Source organism: Hippoglossus hippoglossus, chromosome 13, assembly GCF_009819705.1.
Source record: "Hippoglossus hippoglossus isolate fHipHip1 chromosome 13, fHipHip1.pri, whole genome shotgun sequence".
NCBI lineage: Eukaryota > Metazoa > Chordata > Actinopteri > Pleuronectiformes > Pleuronectidae > Hippoglossus > Hippoglossus hippoglossus.
In genome coordinates, this window is record NC_047163.1 from 25,621,536 (window position 1) to 25,648,915 (window position 27,380).

Sequence of the window (27,380 nt, forward strand, 5' to 3'; positions counted from 1 at the left end):
AATTACAGCAGCATGCACTTCTGTACTGACTTTCGATTCATTGTGTATACATGGCAGCAGCAACACTTTCTTTATGGGCTTTTAATATCCCACATTGTTCACTATCCAGGGACCTAATAATGGAGTCAGCCACAATAAAACACGGCGCTCAATGCTTTTGCAAACTACAGCGGCTATTGATCCCTCCTCAGCGAGAGTAGCTGGAGAGGGCTGGGACGCTCCGGAGCTATGGAGGAGGGAGGAGGAGAGAGGGGAGGGCGCAGGAGGAGAGAGGGAGGGATGGAGAGAGGAAAGAAAAAGCGCCTGCATCCATCACTCTCGCTCTCCTCCCTGTGACGTCGCTCGGACTGGTCCCGGGCTGCGCTGCTCTCTCTGGTCCCGTCTCGGCACAAACCCACTGGAGTTGCTGCCTCCACCATCCTCCTCCCAGGCTGCGGTGCGCTGCGGTGCGCTGCGGGAACCCGGTGTCCTTCTGCTCCACGCTGCCTGCCTTGTCCCACATACATCAGCCAAGTGTGTTTTTGTTTTTTTGACCAGCACTCTCTGCCTGAGGAGACGGGAGAGAACCGAACCCCGAGGCGCTGAGTGAGAAGAAGGAGAGGGTGGAGAAGGAGAAAGAGAGAGAGAGAGAGAGAGAGAAAGAAAGAGGAGAAGAAGAGAAGAGGTCGCCGTGCAGTCCCTCTCCTGGCCCCGGGCGCAATCTCCGCCGAGAAGATGCTGAGAATAGCCGGTGTGTTGGCTGTAGTGGCTCTGGGGTTGAGCGCCGCTCACACCAAAGGTACGTGGGTGAAGGGCAACTTGCTTTGTGTGGTGCGCATCTGCGTGTGCGCTACGGCTCAGCGATGCATGTTGGCTGTGTGTGTGTGTGCGTGCGTGCGTGCGTGCGTGTGTGTGTGTGTGTGTGTGTGTGTGTGTGTGTGTGTGTGGATGGAGAGACGTCCATCATACACACTGAGAACTGGACCATCTGATCTGATATCAGCTGGACTGTATGTGTGTGTGTGTGTGTTTGATGATCACTCCTTAAGAAAATGATAATTCTCCAGTGCTCCTCTGGGACTCTGGCTCTTAATTACTACACAGCTCCTGCAATAGCACTTGTGTGTGTTTGTTTTTACGGTCTCTGGCATCCACAGGCTACAGCAGTTATTTTTCCGAGACTTGTGTTTCACGCGCTGCTCACTACAGATCTTGCTGTGACCTTATTATAGCCTAGTTTTTGTGGGAGGGGGCAGTTATCTCATGTTGGACCTGCGGTTTTGCATCATCTTCTCGTTCATTGCAACATTACTAATATCCTTTGTCTGGCGCTAGACGTAGGAGGATCACATGGTTGGGTGCTAATGGACAGTGGGTCTTAGTAGTTAAGGTATGTTAGGGATTGTAGAAAGTGGAGCAGATATAATCTTTTTATAAAAGTATTTTTTGTGTGTTTCAATTTATTATTAACACCTCCCCCCCACTGCTTTTCAGCATGTTTGAAATTGAAAGTGGGCAACACATAAGCGTAACAGCGGTGTTTGTTGGTGCACGTGTGTCCCATAATTAGCTCGCTGAGGATCTAAGGAGGACGCCCACTTAAAACACAATCCACACAACTCACTGTCGGATAGATTCTGAATTTGAAAGAATAAAGAAGATCAAATCCTCAAGAAACAAACATGAAAGTTCATACCTGGGGGTGCAATAAAAGTTAAGCTTCTTTTTTTTCCCCAGAATAAAAGCTTTCACAAAGTACTGCACACAGTAATGAAGCCGCCTGAAAACAAGTGTAGTAGTTACATATATAAATTAAAGCACAGGCTCTATTTATCTGTATAGGCTCATTTAATGCACAGCTGCAATTAGCTCATTAAAGTTCCAAAGCGTGTGAAGAATAATCCCCAATGCAACATACTGTCTATATGTGATGATGACACCCAGATGTCCGACATGTGTGCCATACTGCTGGCAGCTTTGCTTCAGCACCTAGTTCATTTTAGGTCTAACAGTTCTATCCCCATGGCACCGGGACCTCTCAATTCTCCAATGAGCCTGGTATGTGCTGTGGGTAAGTGGGTAAACGCTGCAACAGGTCCCTGCTAATCGACTCCCTGTGGGCCGAGGCTGGCTTTCGCACAGCGATTTAACAAGGTGACACCTGTCAGTCGCGTCTGGCAGCCAAGACACACCACAAGTGTAATAAACTGCTCGTCCTCCTTGCCTCCTCGCACACAAAAGAGCTTCCCCGCTGGTCCGCTGGCTGCCTGCAGCTGGAGCCTCTGTGGCATGTGCAAGGAAAACATATGCTGATGGTCCTGCTGCAGGCCGTGACCCGGACCACAGGTCAAGCCTCTTCCTTACCTTCATAGGATTTACCTGCGTGAACCGATGTGATGAGGATGGATGATGTGCTGTGCTCATGGATCAGTGTGCCTGTAAACTCCCACAGAGACTATTTGTTACCTGTCTGGGGATACTGCAGATTAACCTGTTCATATATTTTCATCTAGTAATACGCTCATATTTCCAGCTAATACAGTAATAAATAACTGAATAGTTGCATTGTAAGGGCTGATTTATTATTCCTTTTTGTGTCCAGAGCTTGGCTGTGAAGTAAACAAATTACTGCCAAGTCAATGGGGGTGGAAAAACCCAGCACACCATGGTTCTAATTGATTCCCCAGGGCTACTGTACAGTGCAGTTAAATCCAGGAGAAAATAAAAGTGTCTCCCGGATCTGTCTGCGATCTGCTGCCACACTGACCCGCACTTTTTTCTCGTTTCCTGTCACAGTTGGCAGGAAGCAGAACCCCTGGGAAGCATCAAACCTCAATCATTTCCCATGTTTTACCTCTCCATCTGTTTCTCTGTGTCTTTCAGTTTTTTAAATGACAGCTGAAGTGGTGCGTTCATGTCGAGTATAGTGAAGGAACCGCCTCCGTGTAGCACACACATGCGAAGCTGTTTTCAGGAAAACTTTGAAGCACCGCTCACCCTGCCATTTTCTGTCGAGCCACCGTTTTATTCCAGGGAATGCGTGGACGTGCAACTTCCTTCGCCATGACCCTCGAGTCATGTTTTACAGACGTATGCCTGTGTGTGTCTAAATGTGTGTGTATCTCCTTAGTTTGTGTATCAGTCAGTAATCGGAGCTAGCTCGAGCGCTGACATCTCTGTCAGTGTGTGTGTGTGTGTGGGTTTGCCACTGCACACGCAGGGAGAGTGATAGAGTGCAGCCAACATGTTGACGGCCGCCAAGTATGCAAAAATGTGCGAGGAGGTGCTGTCGTCTACAAAGGAATTATTGCATTCACAGATACAAGCTGTGGCCCAAACGACTTCCCCAGGACCGACTGTGAAGCCGCTCGACAGGGAGAATCTTCTGGCAGCAAAGCAGAAAGAGCTGTAGAGTTTTTGCCAGTGCTGCCCCGGAGCCCTGCTTTTGTGTAATTCCAAGCAATATGAACTCTGAATTTAGATAGCTCATTACCAGCACAGTGTATTTTAATTCACCTACCCACTGTGTGTCTCGTTGTTGGTGGAAGCTTTTTGCTGCTTTATTATATCCAGATAAATATGCTGTACATTTATGACCGTAAACAGGTATTTGTAAGAGGCCTCTTGGTAACAGTCTCTAGGCTGTGGCTTCACTCCCACTTGTGAAGTGGTGGGATTATTTGACCCAGCTCTTATAAAGTATGGTTTCCAATATAAGGCTTCTTTACGTATGGCTGGGTGTGTAAGCCGGTGCTTTTGAGTGTGCAGGATAAAGAAAGCCAAGGGGATAGTCATTTGAGGATCCCATAAGCAAATAAAAAATTAGGGAGGGGGGTTGGCAAAAAAATAAAGCAGAGAGCGGTTGACTGAAAAACAGAGGTAGATTTATAACCCCCCTTTTGGACGAGAGGAAGTGCATTATGCGAGCGCTCAATAAATCCTCAAATGATGCTATGACTCTGGATGCGGCACAAATTCAGCCCAGCCTGCCGCGGTCAGGGGAGCCAGGGCTCGGCGACATGGAGGAGCGTTACAGGTTTTTTTCTTTTTCTTACAAGCGCTTACCTTGTCCACTGTTTTCAAAACTGCGCTGATCTCTGTACAGCCCTATGCCATTTGACAAGAAGGAGGGCTTAGTCACCACGGCTCTGATCCCGGCACGGATCTACCGACATCAGACACCAAAGACAAAGGCAGGGCGGATACGTTTAAGCTATCGTCTTCAAACAAAGCGGAGAAAGAGGGCTCCTGTGATCCTGTGATTACTGACTCTAGATCTGCAACACGCCCGGTGACTCGATTATCACACAGCCCCTCGCAGCATATTGAACGAATGCTATTTTTTTTATTGCTAATGAGAAGTCAAGCCTTTCCTCTCTGCCTCAGTGTTAATTATCCGATAAGTGTGTAGTAGCGTTGAGTGGGAGTTTGTTGTCTGCACAGAAAGTCACAGCTGAAACTATGTTTAGATCTGAGTTCAGTAGTGCCGATCCAAGGTATTCCACCGTAGCCTTTGCACTAAACGTTTTCCTCCAGCTGTTCTCTATACACAGTATCCGACTGCTTTTGTTTTATCTCTCGTCTCGTCCAACACTATTGTCTTGTGGTGTGGAAGGAGGAAGGGAGTGTGGGGGGTGGTGGTGGTTTGGAGCGGAGTCAGTGTGTGCGAGCTCGTAGTTCAGCTGCTGACTGAACTGGGTGCATCTTACAGTGAGTGTGGGTGTTTTCATCTCTCGCTTCCTTTTCTTCCTTTTGTTCCTCTTCTCTCTTCTCTCGTCTTCGAGTGGTCACGGCTGACCATACTTGCCAGCAAATATCACTGATTTGCTATACAAAGAGTAAGAGAGCGATAGAGAGAGAGATATTATTTGATCAGAGACTTGGCCAGAGTGGGTTTTTGCAGAATTAAGTTAGAATCTGCTGTTATAGATAGAGCCTGTGTGGTCATAGCTTTTGCCACACGAGACGTTTGATCCTTTTAAAATGAAAGCAGCGTCCCCCTCCATCCTTCTCTCAATGGGTCAAAGATGTCAAGTATTTCTTGCAACTAGAGAAAATTAAGTTCACACTCAAAGGATCCCCTCAAACCTTTATTAGAACATGGAGACATGTCCTGGATTTCCGGGACTCCTACAGGAACCACTTGATAAAGAATATGGGTTTTCTTTTTGAAATGTGTTTGGGGAAAGGACAGAAAGGGGAAAAGAAAAGACTATTGCACTTAAACAATTCCACCATATTTTAGCTTTTCGGAGATTTGTTATCATGATTTTCGTTTGCAGGTAAATGTTGAAATATCCACTTTAAAGTCTCCATATCTATATAAGCGTCAAACGTTAATAAAGATGTATTATCATATGTTCCTGGTCAAACCAGACCAAGGAAGCATGTAGCAAAAACACATTTTGTACGATGAATTCGACTTTTAATTTAGATGTTAGCATGGGCAACTGGTTTAGACTCTTTCCTACTTATGCATAAAAGTACTGCTACTAGCTAAAACTTTGGTTTAGGTAAATAGTACAGCCATTAGCTTGTAACAAATTGTATTGTATATGCTAGCCCACATTCACCACCATAAGCCTGGTCACATGAGACTGGTCCCAATAGACTAAACAAGGCATTAATGACAATTGTGGCCTATGTTGATTTGAGCAAGCATAAGGTTTTATAAAGCCTACTTTTACCGAACAGCAGCAATTGTGATAACAACAAGAAGCGCTACTCAAAGCTAAAACTTAGTTTAGCAAGAACACACGTTGAGGAGTCATAAGTTGGTGAAATGTGATGTTTTACTGCAGCTGTATAAAGTTAGCTAACAATAGCCATCATAAGCTACTGGTCAAACTGGGCTGAATATGGCTCTAGTTACAATTGTATTCAATTGAGTAATAGTGTTTTGCTTTTTATTTGAAATGAAACACACTACATGGCCAATAGCAGGCAGACACCCAAACCCATGCTCCCATATGTTATTGCCGAGCATTTGATCCACAAACCCTGGGGATTAATCTGCTGCTGCTGCAGAATAAAAGCCTCCATTCTTATGGCAAGATTTTGGAACCTGGCTGCAGGGATTTGCTTCCATTCAGCTACAAGAGCATTAGTGAGGTTGTCAGACATTAAGGCTCGCAGTTGCTGTTTGGGATTGAGGTCAATGCACGGGCATGGCTGCATTGTCTTTCCTTGTTTAAACAGCTGAAGGTACTCTGAAATATCACAGTACATTTTAAATTTAAATTTTTGGGGAATTGCCCAAACCATAAACAGACCCAGGCTAAAAGTAGGAGGACAGGGTTTTTCACAATGCTTCACTTCATGTGAAAGTCATTAGTCAACAGATACAAATTATAAGGATTAACAGAAATGTGTTGGAGTGTCGTTATACATTTGTCTCTATTGTTACCTCCAAAAAGGGGGTCGTTTTCCCCTGTGTCCGTTTGTGTGTAGGTTAGTTGGTTGGTTTGGTTGTCAGCATGATTGCACAAAAACTGCTTAACATATTCCAATGAAACTTTCTTCAGGGACTTTAGGGACATGTCTTGTCATTTCCCCAGGAAAAAAATCTGACGCGTTTAAAAGACTGTTTGTATGTGTGCCACTTGATTGGATGTTAGCCCTTGGCAGAGGTATGTGTCATTTCAGTTTATTTCTGCTGTTTATTTCAGTTGAAGAAATAAAATAAATAGTCAAGGCTATAAATGACTTTGAATTCCCTTTCCAGGAATTATGTATGCAAAAGTGCATACCTATGTGTGCGTTTGTGTGTCTGTGTCATTACTGCAGTGACACACTTAGTGCCCACTTCTTCAGGATGAGATGCTTTAGGTGTACTATAACCTGCTAATTCCCCACTCATGGCCTAGTACATGCAATAGACAACACGCACATACACACACACACACACACACACAAAGTCTTAACCTTCAAACAGCCCTCTGAAAAATTGAGGACCGGCAAAAATGTCCTCACTCTGTAAGGTCTATGCTTAAAATGGTCCTCACAAAGATATAAGTACCGGAACACACACATGCACAGGCTCTCCAGGATTTTCAAGGGACTCGTTGTGCCACCACTTGAATGCTTCTCCCATCCATTTGCTGATGTTTTCCAATCACTTATAGTCCAGTCTCACCAGCCAGCTCTCTTCTATTTTTCAGTGCAAGGCGACACAGTGAGGTCACACACACACACACACACACACACACACACACACACACACACACACACACACACACACACACACACGCACACACACACACACAGTGATGAGTAGCAAAGGGTTACACAGACAGACAGTGCCTGACCTGTCCCTCTCCGCCAGCTGGGTCTAGGTGACCTCAGAGGAAATGAACAGAGGGAGAAGATAGAGAGAATTAGAGGACGAGTGAGAGGAGAGTCAGAGCGAAAGTTGCAGATCTTTGTCTCAGTGACTCATAAATCTTCACACTGGACAAGTGGAGCACTCTGAGATGAGTGCAGACATACAGAGATCTCTCATCTTTCAGTGTAGGCATTTACTTTATGTGACTTGTATGCATATATATTGTTAATATTACCTGCCTCCTATTTTTAATGGAAATATTCATTTATACATTTCTATACCACTTATATTGTCCAGATTTGCAGGAGACTGAAGCTTAATCTGCATGTCTTTGAAGCTGGGAGGAAGCTGGATTACCCAGAGAAAACCCACACAGACACGGGGGGAACTAGCAAACTCCACACCAAAAGACCCCAGCTGAGCCAGGATTTGAACCTTTTAGCTAGGAGGCAACAGTGCTAATTTGGCCTTGTAATTTACAGTACAATCTATTTTCTAGGATTTGTTTCCTTACCTGCTCTGGTATAGTAAATACAAAGTTAAAGGAATTGGGATGACTTCTTCGTCAGCCAAGAAATAATTCTTCAACCCCTCGTTGACACTCTTTTTAAGAGATTAATAGTAATAGTAACATGTAAACTTAGGAAGCTACACATGTGCTGGTAAGTGCAGCTGTGTTATCTTTGGATCAGGTCAGGCTAACTATTTCCCTTTGTTTTCCATTCTCTATGCTAAGCTATTCTATCTGGCTCATAATTATTCATGTTTAGTACATAGACGTAAGAGTGACACCAGTCTTCTCATCTTACTTTAAGCAATAACAAGCATATATATATATATACATATATAAATATATCACACTCTGGCCAGTTGAACCTGTAAAATATCACTGAAACTGAGACTCAATGACATTGTCTTCAAATGATATTTGAAGACACAACATCTGGTCTTCTGCATTTCCCGTTCACTGTACGCTGATAATGTCAGCATTTTCATTCAAACCACTACCTTCTTTGCCTTTGTGATTCTCGCTTGCTCACAATATGAGATGTTTTAAAGCCAGCGTAAGGCTACTGCGGCGTCGCTGCCGAGGACAGCTCCATATTCAGGTCAGCCCCGTGTGAGCATTAGTTGCCTGCTTCAGCGCTGCAAGCGGCAAACACATGCTCTTCATTGTGAGTCCGCGCACACAACCCAATTAAAAAGTCTTAGCAACATGTATTTGCTAATGGTTTGCAAGGCTGATGATTATCCACAGGTTGTGGGCTGCCGGTACGCACATATTAATCAAGTGGTAATTGTTATTTTCTTCATTAGTCTACTTCTTCCCTCAAAGCCTGACACAAACACAGGCACACAAATGCACACCACACTACCAGTCCCTGTGCGATTTTGCCTTGATGGTTGTGTTAAGTGCTCGTCACTTGCATGTCTGTTCTACTATCTGTGCTCAATTTCAATTAATCCTTCCATTTCTCCATGAAGGCAACAGTTGTCATCCCATATGCTCGCCACTTACAGGCTGAACAGGAGCTGGCAGAGCTTATACCTATACACCCCAAAACTCATGTACTTACACAAATGCATAAATAAACATATGCTGTTGCTTTACCATGGACACTTCGTTTCAAAATGTGAGCAGCATAAACATTTTCTCCTTTTCTTCTACACATTCAGCTGCACTGACTCATAGTGCTCAGGGCTTTTTGACAGTTAAAGCTCCTTCAGCAGGAGGTGCACAGATACAATACGTCGGCCCTGATAAAAGCTGTGTTATTTAGTTCTGGTTGTTGTGAGTCACAGCTCTTGTGTCAGCACCCCTGGCGTCAGTCCAGCTTGCCAGCAGATGCCACAAAGTCTGTCACACTTCTGCAGTGGTTATGACGTGTTGTGATTGGAGAACAAGCCTGCCTTGCTTACGCCTATACATTATTTCTCCTCTGCTCTTATCAAACCCGCTGCTGCTTTCTTTTCATGCCCACTGAAATGTCAGTATGTATTTCTAAAGCCAAACATTTAGTCTTGATTAACACTGTATTATCAAGCCTACTTACGTTTAATGTGTTGATCCTAGATTACTGGAGAGGCTTTGCAAATGCCATCACTGCTGTTGTTTTGATGGCAGAGTCGTGTTCTTATCCCCCTTTAGAAATATTGTTCTCTGAAAATTGCAAGACAACAGACGGGCTATTCGCACACAGAAAGGAGGAGAATGCCTGGCACTGTCCTCGGTCCTGTGCCGCTCAGCAAGAAACAGCAGCAGTGGAGCTGTCCATAGTGCTGAAAACAGACTTTCTGGAAGATTTTGTCTTTCCATTAGCCCATGCCTCAGTATAAATGAGCATTTGCACATATACCAGTGTGCAGTAGTGGCGATATGTGAGAACACACCAGGGACCTGACAGCGTGTCACAGCTATGATAAGGCTGAGCAGTGAATGATGGGAGAAAGATGGATGGGTGAAAATGACGAGGAAATGTGCAGCATCTCAACGACAGGGCTAAATGCTGCTGTTTTAACAGTTGACTCTCACATAGCCTCACAAGACTAACCCTAACCCTTTTTTTGCTCTTCCCATTGCTTTAAAATAGGTTGGACTCTACAGCAACATTTGAATGAAAATGCAACAGATGCATATGAGAAAAAATGTCTGATAATTGCCTCAAGTTAGCATTGGTTAATGGATTAACACCACATGTTGTAAAAGTAAAAACTTGTCTTAAAGTTGCAGTGTGTAAGATTCAGGTGGAAGGGATCTATTGGCAGAAAATGAATATAAAATAATCCTGGTGATCTTGAATTCTAAATTGTACAAACAGTTGCTTTCTTTATCCTTGAATGAGGCCTTTAAATTTAATTACTTTATATTCACATCAGGAATATATGTTTTTTTTTCAGTCGTCCAAACTGGACAAACTAAACACCTCTTGAGTTTTTATGATAACTGAAGGCTACCACAGGTTCTCTCTCATGTTGGGAAGGGGAGGTTGAGGTGAGGGGTATTCAGCCTAAACATGCAACTTCACCACTAGATGTCACTAAAGTGTACACACTGAACCTTTAAGTAGAATTATAAATAAATCTTTAGGTTTGCAGAGAGAAGGAAGTGAGCTTACTAGACCCGTGTAGCTATGGTTCTCATCTCTGTTTGAGCCTAGCAGCTTGAGGCTACGCTAGTCGCAGTTACCATAACACACTGAATCTCGGACAGTACACATGCAGAGTTTCATTGTGTCTAATGTGGGTGTCAGGATTTCACAAGGAGCGAGAATGTCTAAAAATAAAAACCAAAAATTTCAGATTTTTAGTTTTTAAGTAGGTAATATTTTATGTTTTTGGGACACATGCTGTCGTTGGAATTTGAACATATTATTTCCTGTTTTACTTTATAGATCCTTTCCTTTTCTCTGTGTCTCTGGCTTGTTTTACTTCCTGTCTTTACCCTGTTTACAGCTCCTGTTGTGGTCTGCCCCGCCCTGGCATGTTTCACCCATGTTCAATTATCCCTGTCTCCCTCCTGTATTTAGTCTCTGTGCTCCCAGTCCTCCTTGTCAGTTCATCTTGTCAGTCCTGTTCAGTTTGGCTTGGTTTAGTCTAGTCCTGTTCTTTTCCCCTGCTGCTTCCCTGTGCTTAACTTTAGTTTGTGTTTTCTGCTGGAGTTTTTTCCAACCGTCAGCCTGTAAGCTACTTTTTGTTTTTAAAGTACTTCACTGCACATTCCTGTCTCTGTGTGTCTGCAATCATAAAAACAATACACATGCAATGTTTGGATGAGGACACATGAACACATGCAGAGTTGTCATCAGCGATTTTGATAACATGCAAATAAACAAAGTTATGTGCCAACAATGGCAAAGAAAAAGAAGACCACTGCTAACAGGATCTAAACAATTCCCCTAAACAAGGTACGTATAAACCCCAGTTTTCAAGAGTTTTATACAGAAAGTACTGATTGAGAATATAGAAACAGGAGTGTTCTATCTGTCCACGACACCCTCCAGAGCATCAGGGCCACCGCGCCAAGAACCATAAAGCATCTAAAAATAAACAGTGTTCCAACAGTCTGAAGTGTATTGAGTTGTAGCCAACCATTCTCACATACCGGCTGCTCGGCCATATTTTCAACCCACTGTAGAAATCTAAGTGCAATGATCCATGAATTCTGCAGCTCTGTGATGTTCACAGCGAAGTATGTGCACTCTGTGTGTGTGTATGCTGTGACTTATGAAAGGCAAACGACTCAAGACTTGAAATGTGTCCATGTAATACCGTGTCCTTCATTCAAAGACATCTGATTGTTTGTTCAGTCATACACACAATTGCATGAACACGCGCACACACAAACACACACGCACGGGTGGAGCATTTGAAACGAACAGGTGGGACCAGCTTTGTGTCAGGGATGCAGCAATATTATCCTTCCGCTGTAACTGGGCCACACACACACACACACACACACACACACACACACACACACACACACACACACACACACACACACACACACACACACACACACATTGCGAGCTCCTCCTCTCCCTTCTGTAAAGGTGCACCCCAGTTCCCTGTGGCTGTTGCACAGGCCCAGTAATTGCATGCTCAAATGTGTGCGTGTGCATAGGTGTGTGTGTGTGTGTGTGTGTGTGTGTGTGTGTGTGTGTGTGTGTGTGTGTGTGTGTGTGTGTGTGTGTGTGTGTGTGTGTGTGTGATTTTACCTGTGTCTAGGTCAAATCCTGAGGGATATGAACTCTGCTGGGTTGTTTCATTTTTAACGGGACGCTCAGGGCCTCATTTGTCCCTGTGTGTTTTGGGAGAAATCACCAAGGTGCTCCCATCTCCCTCTCCGGGAAGTGAGAGAGAGACAGAGAGAGAGAGAGAGAGAGAGAGAGAGAGAGAGAGAGAGAGAGGGTGCACTGAGTGTCTGTCAGCTCTGACAAGCCCAACAAGCGGTAATATTTAGTCAAACAAAAGAGCAAAAAAAACACAATTTGCACAATTTGATTGTTTTTTTAAACCTGCATGTTTCGACATGTTTATTGTCATTTAGAGCAGCTGTCACAGTGTAGCTGCTGCCGTAGCTCATACTTGTGTCCTTCATCTCTTCATCCTGTGCTCCTCCGGTCCTGCAGCTGACAGCAGCCTGGCTGTAACAGCTCCCCCTCTGTTACTGGGAGGAGGGAGGAGGATCTGGGTCACCGTGTACCTTCTCCTCCCACTGCTTTGCATCCTTTCACTCCCTCTTGTTCCTCCTCTGTTCTCCCTCCACCTTACCCTCCCCTCCGTGTTTTTTGGGCTTATCAGTCTCCGTCTAACCTTTAAGCCAATAATTCCCACAAATTCAATCTGCCCTGTCTCTTTTTTCCAAGTTTGTCCTCTTTGCTCTTCATCTTTTTACATGCTCCTGCTGGGTTTACCTGGTGAAGCATTAGTAAGGAGGTAATTACCAGCAACAAGGCTTAGCCAGGTCTTATCACGCTGTTCTCTTCTTTCTTCTGGATCCACTTTGTCAGTGGAGATTCTCTTTTTGGAAAGGCATTGGGTTAAAGGGACATTTATAAGCTAAAATTTGAATCTGGCTTCGGAGAAGTTTTTTGTTGACTTTATTAAGCTGGCTGTGCTTCATCAAGGCCAAACCTACCCTGAAGGGAGAGTTGAGCACTGACATGCACTATCACATGCATAAACATTCTGACAGGCACATGATATGAATACTCTTCATGCATTTCCCTGTTACACATGCAATACATAAAAACATGAACATGTGTAGACTCACAGGTATTATAAAAACACATGTTGTAATTATAATGCATTACCCCTATTGCACACACACACACACACGCACACTCTCTCTCTCTCTCTCTCTCTCTCTCTCTCTCTCTCTCTCTCTCTTGCTAGAAAATGCTCGGACATCACAGGCTAGAAACTAATAATAGGGTAATGAATAATTAATATGCAATATTCATTCATTAAACCAAAAATGACACACCCACACATTCTCTCTACCTCTCTCTCTCTCTCTCTCTCTCTCTCTCTCTCTCTCTCTCTCTCTCTCCTGCCTCCCCCCCACCTCTTCTTCACACTCCATGCCCTCTATTTAAATATCTTTTCACCTGTATACACTGTATGTTAACATGCATGCATGCGTGTATGTGCTGTATGTATATGTGAAGGTCACTCATTTCTCTAACCAGCACATCATTATTAAACCATGACTCCACCCCTGGCTCACTCACAACTCCTGCCTGTTTGCTTCTCGTGTTGTGTTGGTTATAAGTCTGAGCTTTTTTTATTTCTTCTGCTTGTGTGTGTATGTGCAAAGGTAGGCATGGCGTTGTTAGGGTGTTCATGCATGTTCATAAGTGTGGGTGTGTGTGTGTGGGTCCCCTTGAGTTCTCATTATGGCGAGAGTGGATGCCCTAGCCCAGCCTCAACATCTGTCTCTGAGAGTGGACGGGCCCCACACCTATAGCTCTTGACCAGGGAACACCCTGAGACGAGAGGCAGCTCTGTGTTTCCACGTAACGAGCCAGGCCGCTGCACCTCTCGCTCAGTGGAAAACTTCAGTGCTGTACACACTTTACACATTGCATTTAGCATTTCATTAGCACGGGCGTTAGTCAGGGTCATCTATCTACTACTTCCTGAAATCTCTGGGTGTCTGTCTGTGGTGTGATCGACAACAGCGTGTTGGACTTTGAATAAACAGGTGATCATCTCTATGTGCAGCAGTGGTGCAGCTTCAGGTTCTGTAGACTGAGTCCAGCAGCTGGTCTTTACTCGCTGCAGCTCAATTACTGTCACTTTTACAATTTTTTGAAAGAAGACTGCAACCAGCATCACCACAGGCCAAATAAACAGCTTATTACAAGCAGGCAGGTTTAGAACGCCATTAGCATAAGTGCAGTGCATCTTAATTCATACGTGTATGTGGGGATAAACTGAACAGCGGAAGACATTGTTTTGGGTGTTTTATTATTCTAAAGTATCAATATTGGTATCAGTTCCCCAAAAATCCAATTTTGTTCCAGCTCTAGTTTTAAAAGGAAACTTGACTTTGTAGAATCAAATCAAGTGCAATTCGTACAAAAGCTTTCAAAGCTCCTCACAATGACAGATGGTGGAAAGAGTGGAGAGAAAAAAAAACTTACTTTGAGCATGTCTGTCCTCTTGAGAAAAGCCAAAGAGAAAATAAACACAGTGACACCCACCAGAGAGCAGTGGCATATTTCATCATCGTCTTATGACACGGAGCACGAGCTTATGAAAAATGTGGTCTTACTTAAGAGGAACACAAATTACTACACACAGACCACTTGAATATTTAAAGAGACTAGAGATTAAAATAGAATGACAAGGCTGTGCTTGGAAACACATGGCTGACTTCTAGTAAGATTTTCCTCCTTTGTCTTTCTGAACATATAATAGCACAAGATAGATATTAGTGTACATTAATTTGTTCATTAATTTGGACACTATGGTGGTAGCTGTTGAGGTGGAGCAGAGTTATATCTTCTATTTTCTTCCATGCAAATTAATTTAAGAGATAAGTTTCGTAGATGACACTCCATCTATCCATCCATTCTCTACACCAGCTGGAGGTAGTCTCAGCTGACATTGGTCGAGAGGCAGGGTACGTCCTGGACAGTTTCCCAAATTCCACAGTGCAACAATAATGTCAACATCTCTTTGTTAAGGGTACTAATGTTACACCCTAAATATGATCTCTGACAGGCAATAATATGATGCTTTCACAGCCTGCACTCTTCTGGAAAGGTCCTCCGTAATAAGACGCGGCCTGTGCCACTTGATCCCAAAGGTGCTTCATTATGGGCTTGAGGCCAGGGCCCTTTCATACAAGGGCTGATGCTTTGAATTCAAAAGTCTGAGCCATTAATACATAAATGTGGGGCTGAAAAATGAACTGAAGATATTACCTTTGTCATCAGTTTGTTGTAGTACCTGTCAAACATGGGAAACTAGCGAGCTCTGCTAAATGAAAACAGGGAAAAACAGTGTGAGAAGTATTGTTTTCGATTCAGCATGAGCGGTGGAATAAAGTGTGATGCTGACTCTGTAAAATCCATCTTCTATACAGTGTTGTTAGCTTGTCACTGAGCCAGGGAAGGCTGCATAAATTAACTGAACAATTGACTCTACAGTTAAAGACTGTAGGCTGCATGGGTTGCATTCAAATTAATCAGAACTAATTGTGCACGAGCAAAGTATGAATTTGTTTGAACAAAGATTTATTTTTGGGACGGCACTTATTCCACACAGAACTTGGAACATTACAACTAAGTCCACTTTCACACAAACCTTGTTTGGTCCGTACCTTTGGAATTTTCAGTTTAGTTTGGACAGAAAATAACAGGTGTAGAAGGTTCCTTGTACCCCGGTCCTAAATAATAATCATTTGCAGTGTGATAACACTTTTTTTTCTTTTGGAACAATTGCAGGAAGTTAAGACAGCATACAGTAGAAGACGAAAAAGAAGCGTGAGTGACTCGCAGGATCTCTTCGCATTGGCCTCTGACGATACAATGTTTGAACAACGTGGACCTTGATTTTGCTGCTCGTAAAACCACAATGAGTCTGGTTCTAGAGGTTTCTTCCACTTTAAAGGGAGTTTTTTTCTCTCCACAGTTGCCAATGTTTGCTCATTATGGGGACGGTTCAGTTTCTCTTTAATATCGTGCTATGTATCCATAGATACATCGGACTATGTAAAGTGGCTTGAGACTTGGGGATTTGGCCTGACACAAATACATTTTGAAATCAATAGAATGAAATTATATTGGCAATAAAAGATAAGATAAGATAGTCCTTTATAAGATCTAGTAATAATAGGTTAACATGCAAAACGATATAATATATACAGTGTAAAGAGAATATGTACAGTTTGAGGATATGTACAGAACCAGTTCATTCATTTTCTCTATTCAAACGGAAAGACAACTTTTAATGCACATACTTCAAAAAAGATAGTGGATACAACAGCTGAATTGACAACACACCAAAATGAGACGCACACATGTCAATGTCACGTATAGGCAGACGCAGCACACGTAGATGATGGTGACAGGACGCACGTATGAAAGTCTTAAGTCCATTTCCTGGATTGCAATGTGAGTCCAAAACTAACTGAAACAAGTGTAGACAAAATAACAAAGACATGAACCGTGGTTCAGACTTTCAGGTGTGAAAACTCCCAAAGAGATCAAGTTCACTTCTAATCTGCCGTTACCCCACACTGTGTATGAATATAGTCATCAGGAGATAATGACTCACGTTTTATCAATTACTTTATGGGTGTTTAAAAAAGAAGCTGTTGTTTCAGCAAAAACAAATCCCACTATGCCTGCCCTGACAACACTTGTACACATCTGACAAAACACTGAACCAAAATGCAAATAACCATCTCAAATCCTCAGCTCTTTTTTCCCCCCGAAACTGCAGATGATTTGTGCGGGTGTTTCTCCGTCACCATTTATTCTCAGTTTTCTTTGACTCACGCTAGAAAGTATTCAGAAGATATGAAACAATCCATCTCTGCTTTGTAAATGCAAAGACATATCTGCCTTCTTATCCTTCACTACATCTAAAAAATCACACTTTTATGTTGCTGGAATACAAACAGCTGCTGCCTCTCCCTCGCTCTCTCAGCCACACATCCACAGATATACACACCATTTAAATGTCAATGAATCATCTGCGTCTATGCTGTAGGTCCCCAAACAGATTATATCGGGCTGTGTGGCATCTCCCAGGTGGGATTTTCGAGCACTGGCGGTGGCCACCTGATGCTTAAGAACATATGAAATAATTGTTTGTGTCTTGTGCATGTACGTGTGTGTGTGAGAGAAGTCCTGCTTTGCTATTCTCTGTCTCCCCTGCTGCCTAAAGCCAAGAGGGCTGAACACCTGTAGAGGGGTGCAAACACACATTTACACACACTTGCATGGAGACGCATGTCCATTGTTGACGCATCCTCTCTCCTCTGAGTTGTCCCCGTCTTTTTTCATACTCCATTTCCTCTTATTTACTTACCTTTTCACTGTGTGTATATGCCGGTGTCTGAATGTTTTTGTTTTGGTGTCGAAAAATGACTTGTCCCCGACTGGGTGGGTAATTTTCCAGTGGCTTCTGCGCTTTTATCCGTGCAGTCCCACGGGGTGCGGTGTTTATGAATTGACATCGTAATCACGCCTTTGCCACTTTCTCTCCATTTCCAGCACCTTGGGAGGAGGCGGGAGGTTTTTGGGTTTATATGCAGATGCTGAGGGAAAAAATTGATGGAAATCTGTCAGAGACTGTTGCGGGAGGGCAGAAGAGGCAACAACACAGAATAGGTGGGCGACTGATGGACAGGTTGAAATTGAAATAGGACGAATAGGAGGCCAGAGGGGAGAGAGAGAGAGAGAGAGAGAGAGAGAGAGAGAGAGAGAGAGAGAGAGAGAGAGAGGCAGGACTGAGGAAAGAGGTTGAGCAAATTGAATGGGTACTTTGTTGATTTAAATTTAAAGATGCTATCTTTTGCTTTTTCCATTTAAATACATGTTTAGAATTTAATGTCGGGCCTATTTTGAATAAACAGAAGTCTCTTCTTTTTGTGTTGACACTGACCATCTGTAGCTGTCAATAGATGTTGGAATGCAGAAAAAGTTAGTATTTGCCTTTAATGTGCAATGAACAATAATAAAACTGACTTGTTCTGCATCCATCACCTTTTGCAGGTGCAGGCTAACATACATACAGAAACGCCAACAGCTTATGGTCAAATAAAGTCCAAATAAGCTTAATATAGTCACTAAAAACAAACCAGACTATAAGGCTAAGATACTGCAGTGATGCATCCAGGGAGCAGGTATGCGGGTAAGCTTCCCAGCATGCACTGGGTTATTGTATTTTCTATTATATGTGCAACGTTCCACCATTTCACACTTCATCTGTTGTCACAACATTAGAAAGTATGAATGTATGCCCTCAGAGTGCTGTGTTTTCCCTATCAAGTGACGGTTTGTTTGAATCGGTGTTATACAAATATACTGTGTGGTTCCGTACATTTAATGTTTCAGGGCTGAGAACAACTGTGCCCGTGTCAAATCTGTCAGGCCCAACAGGTTTTCTTTTGACACTTGGACAATGACGATAAACAGCACAGGTGCAGATATTTGGGCCAAGACTAGTTTGCATCTGCTTGTGTTAGCTAATGTTTGCAATATTTAGCTCAGATGGTGCTGTGTACATAACAATACTAAGTCGGTTCAAACATGTTATGACTCCCCGTCACTTGTGCTACTGTTGTATTACGTTCTGTAGTGTTTTGTATTATTCAACCATCGTCACTTTGGATGCATAGTCTTGTTTTAACAGGTCCTCTAGATATCTGCTAACAAACTGCAGGTCTCAGAAATGCAGTATTAGAAAAGAGTCAAACTGACATTGATGACCTTGTTTTTCCGAATAAAAACACTGCTGCTCGTCCTCAGGAGTGATTCGTTTCAATTAGATATACTGGCCTGATTGACTGTGGTGAGGTTTGCGCATCTTAATTTCACACATGTTGACTCAAGAAAAACCCAAACCCCATGTGCGTTAATTAATTTACAGAGGAGAGACCTGATCTGAGAAGAAACTGATGCAAAATGCTGCTGACCAAAAACAGATGTCAAGTCAGAGAAAGGTTTCAGCACAAGTGTTGGTGAAAAGTGTGTTGGATTCAAGTCAAAACCACAGATTGTCCAGAAACAGGGATCTGTGCAAAGGTATCAATGCGTAGTTGATATGGCGATGGAATGATGCAAATAATCAGTTTGAACTACGTCTGTGTCAATTGATGTTAGAGGTGAAGATCAATCAGGGACCATTAAATATTCATTAATAAAATACTGCCACAATATGAAGCAGGAACAGTTTCAATTCCCTGTGGAGGGGCAGTTAGATTACCTTTTGTTTCCATGTGCACCACACCACTCCCCGCTGCTGCAACCCAGCCGTCAGTTAAAAAAAACCTCGGCTTTGTTTTCCGTCTTCTTCCATTCAAACTTGTTTTTGTCGGTCCTGTATTCTCTGGAGTCTCTGAAGCTGCATGATGAAATACAGAGGTATGGTTAGCAGTGTCAAGTCGCAGATGCAATAGGGGATTAAAAACATTTGCTCTATGACACCGCGGAGAGCAGATGTCTTTTGATGTGAAAGCAATTGGCTCATACAGTGCGGTACAGCAAAAGGAATGAGGGAATAATCACACTCACAATGTCTGACACACAGATATGCAAACACTCGCAGCCATAAAATGTGTGCATGTGAATATTTCATTTCCTCCTCTCTGATCTCTCTCTTTCAATCTGTCTTCATCTTCCCTTTTGTTTAACTCACTCCCAATAAGCACAGCACATAATCCTTCCACCTCTTTATTTGGACAATTAAAGTTCATATGATCCCCTGTTTCACGCCATGTGTTATGATTTCAACTCTCCCAATGTCACGGCCAAAATGGCAGAGAATACTATGTCTCGCTGAACAAAATACAGTTTGCCAGCAACTGCCACGTGGAGGTGAGAGAGGGCATTCGATAGCAGAGGGTAGCAAAAGATTAGGGTGCAGTGTTTTACGGGCTCAATTCTCCCAGAGTCAGCCTCTGTCCTCTCTATTCCATCTCCTGGGTTTATGGACAGGAAGCTGTCCATAAAGTTACATGGGTGAATGGATGCAGGATGTAAGTGTGAGTCTGTGTGTGTGTGTGTGAGCCTGGATGATATGTGTGTATTTGCTTGCCCTGGGGTTCAGCCACTGCAGGTTTTTCAAGGCTGTTACTAATGGTGTTTTTTTTTTCTTTCTACCCGAGGTTGCTGACAGCAGATATTTCATGATAATATTCAACGTCCTTAAAAATTGTATTTAATGTGCCCGGTACAAGTACAGCCAATATTTCCCACTATGGTGTTAGCAGAGCTCAAGCACTGAAAATGAATGAAATGAAATGGAAAATATATGAAAAAGGTTATTTGTATAGATTTTAAAAAACACACAAGTTATAAAGAGTTTTACAGATTAAATGAGACAGAAGCCACATGTAAAACAAGGAGAAATAAATGTTAGGTACAAGCCACGACTTCAAAAAATCATAAAAGCAAGAAAAATATGAAGAAAACCAATGCATTCCGAGATGCGTTTTAAAGATGTCCGCTGACTTGGCATGTGGCAGTAGTTCCTGCTTTAAAAACAGCCCTGCTTAAACTGGAGTTAAGTAAGACGAAGACGGTAGAGATGCTCGTACAGTAGTGGAGGCATGGCACCGTGCATGACTTTTTTCCACCCAAAATCGTCTGGTTAGAGAGGTGTGTGATATTTTACAAATGTCTTGTTTAGATTGAAAAGCAAAAAAAAATGTGGATCATTATTACACATTTTTGGACAGTAGGCCAATTCACTTTGTGTAATTGTGCAGTCAATGAACATTCTAAGATAGTGTTTATAATCAAATTGTAAAATGCATCATTTTTTTTGGACAGCGCTTATCTGGGGCAAATGAAAAGAATTTCAGTTTTGTCACAAAACCTGAATTAACAACAGATTTTGGGGGTTCAGAAAAAAGACACATTCATAATTAATAATTTAAGTATAATAAATAAAATGCAATATTTACTCTTTTCTAGCTCTGTTTTTGTTATCTACCATCAACCTTATTGTCATTGCAATAAAAAAGCGTCTCGTGTCTCATCCTCGCGCACAGACTCTGCCACATTCTACTCTTCGGCGTGCATGGTTTATTACTTGGCGACTACCATGCTTCATTCCCTTTCAGCCAGTGCAGTGCCATTACCAGCACCAGCTGCCAGGGGCAACAGGCCGACTCCACACAATTGGAATGCAGCCTTGTGTGTGTGTGTGTGTGTGGCAGGCAATCTGTCGCTTGTTTACACTTTATGTATCACTCTCTAGGTGCTGTAAACCTCTATCGGTGTCTGTCCATGACCATCTCCCTCATCTGCTTCTTCCCCTCCCTTTCTGTCCTCTTGTCCTGCCAGATGAGTATCACACTAGGAACCATCACGTGACACACAGGAGCTTCTCCGTATGATGTCCTCTGGTGAACGAGCGCAGGGTCCGCTCCACTTCGACATCCGTTAAACTTTAGCAGCCCACCAGAAATCACTATTGATCTGCCTAATGGAAGGCGTGATGCTCCTATCAGCGTGGTGATGTCACAGGACCAGGCACAGAAAAATGAACAATGTTTTCCCAGCTGCCTGCCCTGAGACGCCACCTATATCATCGATCTATCACTTAGGCGTCACTTTCCCCCCTCCCATCGATCTGTCCTCTAGTTATCTGGCCAACAACCGGGAACATTTGTTGAAATTAAGGCAAAGAGAGAAGTACTTTTGATCCGGGCTGCTAAATATCCTGTGCTTTCTGAACAGACACACTTCACAGGTCAGCGAGAGGCCAGGGCTGTTATCATGAAAAGGCTTGCTCCGCTTACAGAGCACCATCTTATCAAATGACAGCAATGGCTCCAACAGGAAAATCAATGCCTTTTCACCCACACCGGGACAAGTACCTCTAAAAGCATTTTCTATCTCGCTTTCCAGCTGCATTTATTAATCTTTCAGCAGCTGACTCTTGTCTGCCTCTCTATCTTAACATCTGGGATGAGGCTTAAGTGGTCACAAGCTCCCCCTCACTCCCCTTCCAGAAAAAATATCCAGCTCACTGAAACCGGATGTTTTTCTTTCCAATCGAGCTTCTATTACAGATATGGATGGTTTCGATTGGCCAATAACGATTTATTGAGCACAGGCAGTGGGGAATCACCACTAATGTGTGTAGTAAAAATGTTTTCAGATGAGAAGTGTCCTGCTGTTGGTGCCACAAAGTAAAAATAAAGGTTGGTGAATATTCAAAAGTCTTTCTTCGCTCCTCATCCAGCAAGCACTATTTCAATCAGGAGCTTTTCCAACCCTCCTCTTCTCCACTTGACGATTCATTGACATAGGCAATAGAATAGGTCTTGGAATATATTGTGTTCACTTTGTCGTCCTTTCAGTTGTGAAGGGAGGCAGGAAACGGAGAGTAGCGCATATGAGTGTCTGGCCCCAGGCCCAGAGGCCCGGCTACGGGCTGTTTGTCTAAGTTGTCTGATTCAGCCGTTGATGGAGGTATTATTTGCAGTCGGAGCGAGGATGAGTTGCAGCAGATTGTCTGGAATACGAGGGATTTTCTCAGCTCCTCGCTCAGCGGTAGGGCAAAAGAGACAAAATAATCCCCCAACAAGTGCCATATGAGCGAAATCCTTGATGGGGAAAATCCAATGTTTACTCGGACATACAATTCCACCACTTCCATTACTGCTAAGGCTTTTTCAGGAATGGACATGCTGGGATTTTTTTTAATGACTCCTTCTCCCTTGGCCGGTGCGGTTTGATATAAACCAATTTGAGAAAGACTATGAAAACTGATGAGCCAAAGACTGCAGGTCCATTTGCACTTGTGGATATGAGAAGTGACACACACACACACACCCTTTTTTGTATTGCTGTTGCTCTGGTATCCTCCACTGACTATGTTTTTTCCCTTATTTCCAATAACCTTAACCACCAATGCGACTGTACAACACCTAGACTAATTGTAACATCATCAACGTTTACACTTATCTTCAAATATAACAGAATAACTTGACAAAAATATTCACTATGGATCCAAGGTTTCTTTTCTTTTTCTTTAACATTCCAAGATGTGTTGAAGTTTTTGCTGATTTTCCAGGTAACAATTGATGGCTCTAGATGAAAAAAACAGGTATGATAAGGGTACAGATGTTTATCAGTGTGTTTCAGGGAGCAGTCTGTGGAGGTATGTGCTCTTTTGAGTAGTATTCTAGTTACAATTGCAGTGATCAAAAAAACAGGATTTGTGATAATCTTGCCACCACTCAAAGTGTCACTGTGCTCAACATGAACTAGTTTGTATGATGTGTCCTCCGATCATCAGTAAAGAGCTTTTAGCTGTTCCAATCTGTCATTATTGAAGACCGTGAAAAGCCTGCCATCATTACGTATGTTTCCAACTACCTGCTCTTATGCACATTTTCAATTGTTGCATAACAACGGAAATTAATGGAAGCACCAGAAATGAAAACAGAAGTGGTGCTCGGCTCCCGTCATGTTTTCACATCATTTCCGTTCGTTCTCATTTGACCGTCTTCTCCTGCAATGGTTTCATCAAACTTGACTGACGAACTAGCTCCACCAACTGTGTACCTCCCATTATCTCCAACCCCCTGTTGTTTGTTGATAACAATTAAATCATTTCCATTGTCTTTTGCAGATAGTGTGTTCAAATTTGCACTAAATTGGGATTGGACCTTGGGCAAAGGGATAACTTATCGATGTTATATTTCCTTAAAGGCATTCATCGTGTTACAGAAACACATTTAGAGACTAATGCTGTTTCACTATCTGACTCTTTGGAATACGGACATCTTCAGACTGAATCCCACTGCACTAGTAGAGCACAGACCTGAAGGACCCTCAGGTGGACAATAAGGTCCTAACTCACCACAGAAGCATCACATCTCCTTTAAACGGTTTTCCTGTGTTGTTTGATACCAAACCTATTCTGTATTAAAGTTCCATTCACACAGTTGCCATTGAATCATTTTTGGTCACAATTTGATATTATTACCAGTAAAACTGGATGATTATGCCTGTGGTGAACCCCGACTGAAGATATTTTCATTCAGAAAACAATTACGACTAAATCTCGCTGTTCTGTGACTTCGTGCAACACTGTGCGTCTCCATCACCAGCTCATCTATTCATTTTATTAGTGCCAAATAAGTAAATTAACAAAAACGATGTTCGTTCTTGGTTCAGCATTTTCGCATTTACAAAATGTGTCATGCAGGCAAGTCTGAATTTGCTTTGTGGGGGGGGGGGCACGGATATTCTCTTCTCTTGCCCTGATGAAGTTGCTGCTTGATCACATGCTCTGCTTGCTTATATGACTGTGGTTATACTTTGGCCGTGGTGGCAGTGACGTGATGAGGATTGTGATGGTGTGTGGTGGGGGGTGGGAGCCGTGCTCTCAGCTTTAAATGCTGCGGCCCCCCCGAGGACGGACGCACACTCTCAAAGTGTCTTTCTGTGTCGGGCAGGACAAGCTGTTTTGTTATCGGACGACTAAAAATAAAAACCTCTGACCTTGACTGGCCACTGATGACGGAGTGAAGAGGAGAGGTGATGAGTGACATAGTAAGCGTGTGTGTGTGTGTGTGTGTGTGTGTGTGTGTGTGTGTATGTGTGTGTGTGTGCGTTTGACAGAGAGATAGAGGGCAACAGGAAGCAAAGGCGGACGAGAGTAGATTGCAGTAATAAGCATTAGCTGTGACAACAGCAAAACAGATGGCGTAGCCATGAAAGGGAAACACATTGGAGATAAAGGGTTAGAAATAAGGTAATTGGATATAGATTCCGTAAAATGTGAGACCTCTTAGATTTACACATTATGGTACACATTGTTAGGGTAAATTCATCTTTCCATTTTGGCCTTGCATCCACACCAAGCTAACATTTTCCTTCGTTCCTTTTCAAATTGCCCTCCAGAATACACAATGGTAAAAATGCGAGTGAAATGTATTCACTGTGAATGTGTATTCCCTCGCAGAAACGATGGTGTGAAGAAGCCACCTCTCTGTCGACTCCAGCTCTCACCTTTAAACACACTTGATACAGCAAACCGCACATAACAGGTTTTGCCATCAATGGGTGGTTACTGTATTTATGCTTTTTCACGACGGGTGACTGTTTTTACAACCCCGCCTTAAGACCTCTAAATCACAGCCCACATTTATGATTTGTCAACTCTGCAGGTGGCTGTAAATGAAGTTACACAAATAACAGGTCTTAAATCTCCTTTTTCTTTGATTGATGTGAAAGGCATTGAGCTCTTAGCAACCGTCGACACGGCTTTCTTGTCTGCACCAGGCGATGTCAACAAGGTGGATACATCAATCGCTACTTGATTAAGGCAAAATAACCTCCCATTCCGAGCAGATAACAGCTGACGTGAACAAGATGTCTGAGTAAAAGATGAAGGAATCGCAGTGCAGTGTAATTATCAGGCTGCTGTCTCAGTGCGACAGCCCAGGAAGAAAAAAAAACGGTCCACCTTCACAATTACAGGTTTTCAGGTACTGTTGCATTAATGAGCAGGAGACTAATTATTACCTCCGCCAAGCAAGTCATGTTTTTATCTGCGTTTGTTTGTTTGTCTGTCTGTTAGTTAGCAGGGTAACACAAAAACCACAGGACGCGTAAGGTATGGGTCAGAGAAGAACCCATTGAATATTGGTGCAGATCCTGATCAGGAATTTTTTTTTTTATTTGCTCCAACATTGTGAGATAGGGTGTTTTTTTCCTCCTACATTTTCATTGATTTCTCACAGAATAATTCCTGAATCTTGATCAAAACATCAGGCATGTTTATACATGTTTATTTTCATGAAAGTCTTTTTTACAGTATTTACATGAATTAAAAACATTCAATTGCACTGCTTCACCATTGGTACTTCATAACTTGTCTTTCAAGGTAGAAGGCACGGCAATTTTTTGCTGGACATGAACCAAAGTTAGACTGAGCGAGATGATCAAGAGACGGCTGGAACCGTCCATGATTCCATATGTTACTCTCTCTATATGTCACATAGTAACTAGCTCAGTCAACCAAGTTAAATTGAGGCACAGTGTCTGACTTACAAAGCTTTCAAATTATGTTTTTCTGCAAATGTGATCCCATGAATTATAATGCCTTGCACAGAGTTACTGTGGATTTGTAGGGGAACAGGAAAGTAGTGGGATCTCTGTTGAATGTTTTTAAATAATCAGAGTGATCCGTCTTTAGCAAGTAGAATGTGATGGACGTTTGGAAAAGATAGTGATCATGACAAATAGAATAAAGTGTCTATATTAATGGAACAGAACGTCCTGCATGCTAGCGTCACAGAATTGTAAGGTCTGTGTGTATGTGTGTGCCAGTGTTTCGTCAGCAGGCCCGGTAATGTTACTGCGGAGAGATGATGGAGATGAGGGCAGCCGATCAACCTGGGAGCCGTAAACCTGACACCACATTCAAATAGACATTCAAACACCACTGCCTCTGCTCTACAAATGCACCGTCTGCAGCGCCGTGCAGGACACGGAGCATAAGAGGAGAGGTACAAATGCTATTTAAAACCTGACTGACAGCACCAGAGGAAATACACAAAAGGCAGCAAGGGAATAGGGTTGAAACATAGAGAAATGTAAAAGCAGCATAGGTACAGCTGGAAGGGAGAGTGCACAATACGAGGAGGAACACATTAGCAGTGAATGTGCTCTTCACAGATTCTTTCATGTTACAAACTATGGCCCATTATGCAGCTCTTTCTTGGCTCGCTCGCAAAATATGTGTCTAATGCAGCCTTCAAAGTCAAATATAACTGTGTGTTACTGAGGGACTGTAATGATGTCATCCGTCTCCTGTCGTCAGTGACAGGAAAAGACATTTGCCAAGGCGCTGTTTACAAAGGCTGTACAGATGTTGGTTAAAGTTTTATGACCCATGATTAACATCAGAAAGATTCATTGGAGGCTCCGCGTCTTTCACTTCCTGCCTGTGAGTTTGTGTGCAGACGCAGCGCCGATGTGTCCCTGATTGTGTTTGCGAATGCCTGGAAACTGATATGTCGTAAGCTGAACCAATGAGGCTCTTGTCATTTTTAATAATGCACATCAGTGGCTGCGTGGCGTAAACTCAAGGGAACAATGGAGCGGTACATGTTTTGGGTTTTTGGCGACAACGCGTCGTGACACAATTATTACCCTTTCCCCTCCCTCTTTGCACACACACACACACACACACACACACACACACACACACACACACACACACACACACACACACACACACACACACAGAGCCAATCTCGTCATTTCCACTCTAGCAGCACGTTATTACGGAACGCTGTCGGCTGCTCTCTGTATTTGCCCTCCTTTTGACATCCTTGGAACATTAGGAACAATCTTGCTTTAAAGAT

General features: G+C 43.0%; 1 protein-coding gene across 1 annotated transcript in view; it reads left to right on the plus strand.

The window, feature by feature from the left end:
* The first annotated feature begins 275 nt into the window (after positions 1 to 275).
* The window catches only part of LOC117772727 (calsyntenin-2-like), a 257,015-nt gene continuing 229,910 nt past the window's right edge, over positions 276 to 27,380 (plus strand). The window contains exon 1 of the mRNA XM_034604094.1: positions 276 to 778. Coding sequence (XP_034459985.1) covers positions 715 to 778 — 64 coding nt within the window. The 5' untranslated portion in view covers positions 276 to 714. The remainder of the gene's footprint in view (positions 779 to 27,380) is intronic.